The sequence below is a fragment of the Adiantum capillus-veneris genome, chromosome 17 (assembly GCF_014529385.1).
Source record: "Adiantum capillus-veneris isolate H3 chromosome 17, ASM1452938v2, whole genome shotgun sequence".
Classification (NCBI taxonomy): Eukaryota; Viridiplantae; Streptophyta; class Polypodiopsida; order Polypodiales; family Pteridaceae; genus Adiantum; species Adiantum capillus-veneris.
This window is the reverse complement of record NC_140947.1, coordinates 12,943,952-12,953,978: the sequence shown is the minus strand read 5'-3', so window position 1 is coordinate 12,953,978 and position 10,027 is coordinate 12,943,952. Positions and strand designations below refer to the sequence as shown.

The 10,027-nt window shown below is 42.9% G+C and overlaps 1 protein-coding gene across 1 annotated transcript; it reads right to left on the bottom strand.

The window, feature by feature from the left end:
• Window positions 1-1,741: 1,741 nt before the first annotated feature.
• On the bottom strand, window positions 1,742-3,370 carry LOC147436823 (protein TAPETUM DETERMINANT 1-like). The gene is made up of 2 exons (XM_086485782.1): window positions 2,947-3,370; window positions 1,742-2,355 (listed from the first exon to the last, which is right to left on the bottom strand). Exons 1-2 carry the CDS (start codon window positions 3,161-3,163, stop codon window positions 1,931-1,933), a joined length of 642 nt encoding a protein of 213 aa, XP_086341908.1. The 5' UTR covers window positions 3,164-3,370; the 3' UTR covers window positions 1,742-1,930.
• Between the last annotated feature and the right edge of the window lie 6,657 nt (window positions 3,371-10,027).

Here is a 10,027-nt window from a genome sequence, read left to right as displayed (position 1 = left end):
TTTCTTTTTGTTAAATGGGATTGGTATTTGGTAAATAAGTGTGGCCCTAGCCCTTTTAACTCTCTATATTTTGATATTTTGATTTTGAAATATTCACGAGTTTACCCCTTACATATCAAAATGAAAGAATGGTAATTTTTGGGGTTGTAGTGTGTCAAGAAGTTTATGGTAAGTTTGCTAGCTAATCACATGTCACTTTATCGTTTTTTGAAGAATATAAGTTTACTTTTAAGAGAGCTTGATTTATTAATTTATTTATCTTTGTTTGGTTAGAGATGGCCTACCACTCTACAATGACATGCATGCACATACAGCCATCAGTATTTGTCTATGGTAATTAACTATTTTGTTTATAATAATCAACTATTTTACAAAAAGTTCACATGAGCTACACAATTTTGTTATAGATCCACGGTTTTGGAGACGGCCTTTACATGTTGATATGTTGTTCGCATCATTGAAGACTTTGAAGTTGTTCGGTATGGTGAATTCATGAGACTCGTTGAAAATGGTTTATATTTTTTGTTATGTAGTTTATGATTTAACATTGAGTATGTTTTGTAAACAAGAACCATTATTATCGCCGGTATATTTTTTTGGGTGTCTACCATCACATTGATGGCTTGCAAGGATATTATCACATTAAAGTTAATATTGACCATGATAATGGCCATGCATATGTGAGTGTTCAGGAGGCGGGGGACCAACTCCCACTTAATATAAGATATTCATATGATGATAGTTGTCTCGGTTGGAGGATAGAGATGTATGTGTTGGGTCGCCCTCCTCGACGTCTTGGGCGAAGTGTGCATCATATTGGACCTTGGATAGTGCGGGTACTAGTTGATGCTTCCAGGACCTTATTTTATTGATGGTGATGGTCATTTATGTAGCTTGGCATACATTGAGTGTTGGAATTTATGTAGCTTCGCATACATTGAGTGTTGAAATGTATGTAACTTGACACACATGTTAGAATGACATACATTGAGTGTTGGAATTTATGTAGCTTGACATACATCTTAGAATGTACTCGTTTCTCCCTCTCCCTCTCTACAGACAAATTCTTTGCTTGATTTTAAATATGGTTTGAAAACAAACTATTAATTATGGTTTTATTACCTAGATGATGATGTTATAGTGCAGAATGTTGTAGATTTTGACTTCATTGAGTTCTATGTTTTGCGAGTGAACCTTTGTATACTCTTGATTTACCATGTCCATGTTAGAGAGAGAGAGAGAGAGAGAGAGAGAGAGAGAGAAGGGTTGTGTAGGTGGTTCAAATGAAACTCTCTCTCATACACACCACTGCTCTAAATGATAGCAAAGAGCTTTCATTACTTTGGTCTTCCATAGTCTCTCTCTCTCTCTCTCTCTCTCTCTCTCTCTCTCTCTCTGTGTGTGTGTGTGTGTGTGTGTGTACAACCTACGTACAGAGAGAGAGAGAGAGAGAGAGAGAGAGAGAGAGAGAGAGGCCGTACACACACACACACACACACACACACACACAGAGGGAGGTGGTGTGGTGAGGGATGCCAACAAGGGAGAAAAAGAGAGAATGTGACGTGTGTGGGGAGATATATAAAGATAGAGAGAAATTATATAGGATTGGCTTGTTGGTAAAAGCGAGCAAGATCCACCGAAGACGTGAGCACGTACACAGATACTCAGATGAGTGAACTTGACAAATTATATAGAATTGACTTACACAAATATTCAAATGAGTGAGCTTGACAAATTGTATAGGATTGACGGCTTAGTAAGAGCGAACGTGACCCGTCGATCTCACCGGGAGGCGGGTTTCGTGAGCTCGTGACATTTAAATAACATACGTTCCTTGCATGAAAAACAAGTTACTCATATAAAAAGTACATATGGATACAAGGTGTAGTGATGGAGCTGGCAAGGGTGAAATAGCTGAAATAACGAACTAGCGAGGGGAGGGAAGGGGCTGGGGAGAGGGAGAGGGAGTGAAGAGGACGGCTGGCCGACATTGGAGGAAGGAGACGGCGGAGACCGACAGCGAGTAGGGCGCCGAGTTGGCGTAGCGGAAGGAGAGCATTCGGTCGCCCGCTAGCGGTCGACCCCCGTTCACCACGCAGTCGTCATAGACCACCCTGCGGAACAGCGTTGGATCCACCACGATTGCCGAAGCGAACCACCCGCACGCCACGTGGATATCGCCTCCTGCACACCCGTCCTCGCACAAATTGTAGATGTTCACCCTGAAGATGGGGATGCCATCCGGACCCGGCCCTTCCGCTCCTTGGACTATCAATATGTCTTCCGCTGTGCATCTGCTCCACTCGTCTATACGCTCTACAATATCTACATCGGCTTGCTGCCTTCCGTCACCTGCACAGTGCACACATACAAAAATATGTTTTAGTCGCACGCACAATAATCATTAGGGCAGCTATTTAGCGGAGGGTATACACACGCATATCAATCATTTCATGTATACTCTCTTCTGTTTTGCTTGAATAAAATGTGACCCTTCTCTCTCTCTCTCTCTCTCTCTCTCTCTCTCTCTCTCACACACACACACACACACACAAACACAAGATCCCTCCCCCCCTCTCTCTCTCTCTCTCTCTCTCTGGTTTTAAATTACTGATGGCGCCCTTTTTAATTTTCCACGTTAACTGTGGAATATTGAAACGCTTAAGATCAGCATCCCCGTCCCATTCAATTGCATTTTTGCCCCCTCCTCCTCAGGCGAGCGTTAAAAGTACAGTTCATTCAATTTGGTGAGACGCTGACAGCAAAGCAAAGCAGTGCCGGCACTGGACGCAGTACTGTACACACCAGCACAACCCTTTCTTGGGTGTCCGCAGCTCGTGAATCCAGTTTTTTTTCCCTTACCATTTTATAAATTGCCGAGCGCCACAGCTTCTTGATATGAATTTTCTAATTAAGACAGTGCAAGAATTAATCAACACATACCTGTGTTTAAGCCTGCATTGACGCTGATGGAAGCAAGCATCAACAAAAGCGCATAGCAACTCGCGAACAAGGACGCCGTGGGAATGGATGCTAATAAGCGCCTGGCGTGGGCGCTGCTGGAGTCGATGACAAAGCCCACTAGTACACGTACAAGTAGTAGAGCTCTCGTACGCAAACCAAAATAAATGGAGAGCTGCTGCAAGACCTCAGCGGACATCCTCTGCAGGTCGATCAGGCACTGAGGGGGCGCGCGCGCGCACAGAGAGAGAGAGAGAGAGAGAGAGAGATGTGTACACTTCTAAGTGACGAGTTAAACACTCCAGTTTTCTGTAATCTACACCAATCCTCGGTTCGCAGATTGAATAGCTTTGCACTGTGCAGCCAAAACAAGGAAGAAAGATTGTGGATGCGTGAGAGAGAGAATTAAATAGCAGGAAATGCGACGAAATCGGGAAGGCTGGCGGACAACGGCGGGCTGCGGAACGCTTGAGTTCGATACTTCTTATTGGTTTTTCCTATTCCACATGCACACCCGCAGAGAGAGAGAGAGAGAGAGAGAGAGAGAGAGAGAGAGAGAGGGGGGGGTTTTGGGTGAACGCCTTTGCAAACCCGGCAGAAATGATATTTTGTTGTGCTTCCAATTTGGCGGCCGCCCCCTTCTTGAGACCGGTACTGGTTAGAATCTTCTCCCATCACTACCATAACTTAATTAACAAGTGATAAATCACAAGGCTTGCCGCTCGGAAGTATGCGTGCCGGAGCTCAACCTACATTGATCTTTTCATTTCTTTGCTGAATTCACAATGACAATTCTCAGATTCTTAGCTACATAATTAAATATTCTTCTATTGATAATTAAATACTCTTCTATTGAAAAATAACTTTTGACTAGATAATCAAAAAACTTTTACGAGAATGCATGTCATTTGTAGGCAGTCCAAAGTTCTATCCCCTTACATAGGGCATTAATGTATAAGATCATTAATTTATCTTTGCAACACGGCCTCCTCCTCTAATTGCCCTTTTATGAGTCTTACCAAAACGACACACTGATGGTTTTCTAACCCTATTAACATTTATTCTTGGGAAAATTATTCTAATATGTGGAATTCCCCAAATACCCCTCAAAAGTTCCTACAATGCATCCAATAGTTTGTCATAAATTTCCAAAATTCCCCTAAAATCTTCAAACTTACCAACATGCCCTTGGTTGTGAGATTAAATTTCTCCGAAAATTAAAAATAACATAGCTTTTCATAAGGAAGCTGATTGTCTACCAATACAAGATGTTAAAACTAGAATTTGGGTTGGTGGTTTTTTCAATAATCCTTAGCTAGCAATCTGATCATGCTTTTCTTTGCCCCTTGACAACTTTTCAAGTAACTACACATGCCTTCAAGAAGCCATACAAATTTGAGCACCACATGGCTTTACCCTTGTTTGGCATATCATACAATTGATGCACCCCAATTAAGTAAATGCTAAATGTATGATGTAACCAGCTATCATTTTATATGGCAATAGAGAAGACATGAATCACAATGAAAGGGTCGAGGATGATAGAGACCCATCATTGAGCAACAAACTTGAAAATAAGGGTCCAATAAGGATCCAACAAACTTATCATACAAATGTTCTATTTTCAACTAGTAATCAGCCTGAGTTTTTGGACACAAGCAGTATCCATGTGTGTGTGTGTGTGTGTGTGTGTGTGTGTGTGTGTGTGTGTGTGTGTGTGTGTGTGTGTGTGTGTGTGTGTGTGTGTGTGAGTGTGAGAGAGAGAGAGAGAGAGAGAGAGAGTGTAGTGACAAGCAATGAAATCACTCCTTGATAGACTATTTAAGGATTCAAAAACAAGATGAGTCAATTAATTTGATAACGTCGCTTTCCCAATAAATCCAGCTACGAAAGTTGTTGCACCGTTGGGTTATTTCCTCCAGAAACCACAAAGCACTCTCCCTTTGGGCACTCTCAACGAGGTCACTTTCATGAGTGGCATTCCTTCCAACACCAACAATAAAATCACCCATGATGGTGCTTGTAGATGAGTCAGCAAGCATCTTAGCCCCAAGGATCTTGCGCCCTATTTAGAACTACTCCATTTCTCCACCACCATAACAATCACTAGCCCTGATGTGACATACTCCACCAAACCATCAAAGGATCAAGCATATCTCTTCTCTCAACGGCATGCTGCCTTCACTTCAATGCTCCTCTTGCTACTAATCACCTGTCCACTAGCCTTGTCTGCAATGCAAGGGCATGAGTGTGTCCCAAGCTATGCATCTCAATAGCCAATAATCAAATCACCAAATGCTCCAATGGCCAATAGCACAGTCAAGGAGAGCTGGTGGCCGAAAGCTGAGCTCTTGCTAGGGGCCAAAGCAAGCTTAGAATAAGGTAGATCCAAGCTTCATAGGCATGGTCAAATGATAGATATGGGCAAGCTAAGGTAGATCATGTAGGCTGCATTTACCATGCACGAGTACAAGGCTTGAGGGCAAGATAATGGTGCAATGTACAAAACATGTATTGAACAATGGATAGCTGCAAAGCAAACATCAGTAGATGGAAGTCGGCATGCAAAAGTTAGCGTAGGTCAAGGCATGCACAACGGTGGTTACGTCATGGCAAAGTGCAAGACGTTCACGACAGGCTCGAGAGTAGCATGTGGAGCAGGCAACAAGGATTGTGGGAGACTGGGAGCGTCTTCTTTTTACCATATGTTGAAAACAAAAACCAGTCAAGAAAGTAGTATGCAAGCTTTAAAACATGGCAAGACATGGCAAGTGTAGACGAGGTTAATTTCCACGATGTTGCCTTCCTCATCTCCACCCACCATCTCTACCTGTAGCCAAGATCCACTATGCACATCAGAAAAACCTCTTGAGTGCACCATGTCCCACCCTGCCAAACATGCTTCAACAAACCTAAGGAGGACGTGGGCATGCATAAGATGGGTCGAATCCAAGGAGGATGTGGGCATGCATTAGGTGGGTTGAATGCTCCAAGGGTCTTGAGGTCGAGGACAATGCGAAAGTTTTGAAAAACGAGAGAATTGCAACAAGATGAACAATTAAAATGTAGGGATGAAAAGAATGAGGAGCATACCGAGATGTGAAGTTATGGAAGCTGCTACTTGCACTGAGTGCATCATGGCAATATCCATGCTTGTGCCAAGTAAAGTTGTGGAGTGTGTGGATGCAATTCACCTCATATCCGAGCACATTAGCCAAGAAAAGCTGGTAAAACAGGCCCATAACCAACGCCTGCAGGTGGCAATCGTGAATGCTAAAGTGCGTCGTTGATGAACTAAGGCAAGCAAGCACTCATCCCTACACCACAACCGGCTTCTCAAGGAAAAACAAAGGGCAAAAGTATTCCAACACAATTTGTTGCATGCCGTAGTGCCTCACATCAACCCCTTCAAAGCCCATTAGTCCTCCACTCTATAAACGTGAAATGACTCGAAACAAAAGACCAAACCCTTACAAAACTGCACAAAACTTGACAACATGCACAAACAACCGCGGTAGATAGCATCGCAAAGCACAGGAGGAAGTAGGGGGTACCATCTTAAATGTATTCAAAAAATAGATCATTAGTAGAACAGATTCTCTCTCTCTCTCTCTCTCTCTCTCTCTCTCTCTCTCTCTCTATATATATATATATATATATATATATATATATATATATATATATATATATATATATATATGAGGATGTGTGCGCACTGCGCATCTGTGGCCAATATGCCGGCTTTGGAGACCATGAGAGCAACACGAGAGCATGCATCAAAAGGAATTGCATGTAATCCTCGGTGCATGCAATCCCAAGCCGTGGGTAGGGTTGCCATCTAATGCAAGGGCTTATCTCCCCTTTGTGATGTAGATTTCCCATCACCGCCATAGCTCCCGCACACTTTCTCAAAAGTGCAGAGATGTGTTGAAACTAGCTTGGAGGGGGGAACTTGTGTGTGGGAGTGCATGGCGAAGGTTACCCTAGGCAAGGGTTACACCAATCCACACAGGCTATGCCATTTACACAGAGGCAGAAACGAGAGAGAGGGACGAAGGCCACAAAAAATATGGACAAAAACCAAAATGGGGCCAAGGAATATTCACAACCATTGCACCTAGAATCATAAGGTTCCCTAGCCCTACACCCTCACTTCCCTCGAGACGAGATGTAAGAGCACCCCCCTCCAAACCTATTATATCTACCCACCCACCCACTGTGTGCAATGATGCCAAAGACAAGATACCTGCTTCTCAAGACCACCATTTCAATGCTTCATCATTTTCTTGACACGGTTTTGCAACAATGTATGCCCACTATCTTATTTCAACCAATCAACATTTTGGCCTATCAAAAAATGCTTGAAAATATAACTCAATCTCTTTTGTATTTTAGTCAGCAAAAAGAGAAGGCATCTCTATAGCCTTATCCCTTTGGGAAGGCCAGAAAGGATCTATCCATCCTCGACAAACTTATATAAACCAATGTAGAAAAATTGGTCGAAGAGCATCTCAGGGGAGGATGACCATCTAAATAATACTAGCTCGCATGACACGCTTGACGGGTATCGCTCACTCTTACCACCAGTGCATGTATGTGTGTATTTGTTTCTATCTTTATACATCTACCCATGACACACTATCATCGATCTCCCAGAGAGAGAGAGAGAGAGAGAGAGAGAGGGTGCCGCCCACGATGGTGCTATGTAGATTTTTCCCACATAACAAATCCACATGTGGTGAGTGAGACTCCAACAAAGGGGTTGTCAAGGTAGCAAAAAAGAAGAGAAGCTCCTCAAAAGCTATCAGTACAAGCAAAGCAAAGCCATATATCTCTCAAAAAGAAAAACCGTTACCCACCACGATGCTTAAATTGCACACGAAATTCTTTTATATCCAATTGTAATTGACATTTCAATTATAGTCCTCGAATAAGAGGTAGCCAAGATTAGAATGGCAAAGACCCAAAAAAACGCAAGCATGCGATTTCTTGTCTTGCTTTCTGAGTAGCATCGCACAGTTTGCTACGTCAAAAAAGGTGGTCGAGAAGATAAATTATACCACTCATCATGATATAAATTATACTACTGATCACAATACTACTTATTCTCATAGAAATAAAATTAACACTTAGGTACTTTAGATAGATCGCAATCTACTATGTCTTGCATGTTTAGGACTCTATAATGAAGCCTTCCTTAGAAAATCACTTCTTCTAGCTGTAGATAGTTCAAGTCGTAACTTTTTTTATTGATCAGAGTTTGGCACATAGGTATGCAAACACACACATATAGAGAGATAAATTGATGAAAATTGATATGGAGATAAAATTTTAAACATTCTTGAAAAATTAATCATTCTTAACGTCATCATCAACACCAATTAAACATCCTAAGTATCATAGCTCAGCACTCAATAAGAGCCTACATATTGGGTGCATTACTTGGTGCACCTGGACAACCCAACATAACTATATGGCTAATCCTCTTGTCAATAGCATTCAAACGATTAACGGCTACTTTCATGGAGTAGACTTCATTCCCTAATTTAGTTGCTCTCTCAAGGCTTCAATTTTCTCCTGGTGCTCTTTTACGCACAAAGAAAGTTGCTTCATGACCTCATACCGAGCGTTTTTACACTATGAAAATTTTACAAACATTTATTACGGATCTTTACTGCGGTTTGTCGAGAGAGAGTCCAAATGGCTCGAAGAGAGAGGAGGGTGGAGGGAGTACTTTTTGAATTGCTAATATTACCGGGGTTATTACTGTAAAGAATGAGGATGCAAGAGAGCTACGCAAGACAAGCACAAAGCACACAGAGATGGAAAGCTTCTTCTTTTTCTCCTAGAAAAGAGAGTACAAAATGACCAAGTGCTAAAACTGAAAAGTAGCACATATGTACATGCGGTCACTAAGTGTGAACTCGCTAGAAGCGTACTAGGCTGGCACTATAAGTGTAGTCCAGTTGTAGAATCACTGGCAGAGATCCTCCGTGTCGGTCACCTAACGCGCCAGTGAGTAAATGTCGTAAGCGGCCAAGACCCGTAGTGGATGCCAGCTCATGATGTAGAGCTCGACATCTCAACACTCCCCCTCGAGCTCTGCATGTCGCAGAGTCCAAGCATAGTCTGGAAACGTCAAAGCTTCTCAACTTCAAGGACCTTGGTAAAGATATCCGCTATCTGCTCCTCTGTGCTGACATAGACCAAGTCGATGTCGCCCGCCAACACTCGCTCTCGAACGTAGTGGTAATGGACCTCTATGTGCTTGGTCCTGGCATGGAACACTGGGTTCCTAGCCAACTGCATGCTGTTGAGGTTGTCACAATGGATGACAATCTGTTGGTCCACCTGCACTCCCAAGTCCTCAAGTAATGTGCATAGCCAAGCTACCTCGCACGCCGCAACTGCTGCACCTCTGTACTCGGCCTCCGTGCTCGATAAAGCAACCGTAGGCTGCTTTTTGCTGCTCCAAGTAATAGCAGCACTCCCAAAAGAGAACATGAAGCCACTCGTAGATCTCCTATCAACAATGCTACCTGCCCAATCTGCATCTGTATACCCATACAATGCTAATGGCGCATCTGCCGCGTAGAACAATGCGTAGTCAAGAGTCCCTTCCACATACCGAAGTGTGCGTCGTACTCCATCCAAATGTGGCTTCCTCCGAAGCTGCATGAACTGACTCTCCAAGCCTACTGTGTAGCTCAAGTCTGGCCTCGTGATAGTCAAGTAGATTAGACTACCCACAATCTTCCTGTACATCTTGACATCCTCAACAACATCACCCTTCTCTGCACTCAGCTTTGCATTCACATCCAAGGGAATAGAAATTGGCTTACAATCAGCCATACCATACTTTGACAACATGTCCAAAGCATACTGTCTCTGTGACAGCCATACACCCTCTGGAGTCCTGATCACCTCAATGCCAAGAAAGTAGCGCAACTCGCCCAAATCTTTCATTTCAAACTCCTGTTTGAGAAGACCCTTCACATGGTCAATCTCCATAGAATTGTCACCCACAATAATAAGGTCATCTACATATATGGTAATGACCACA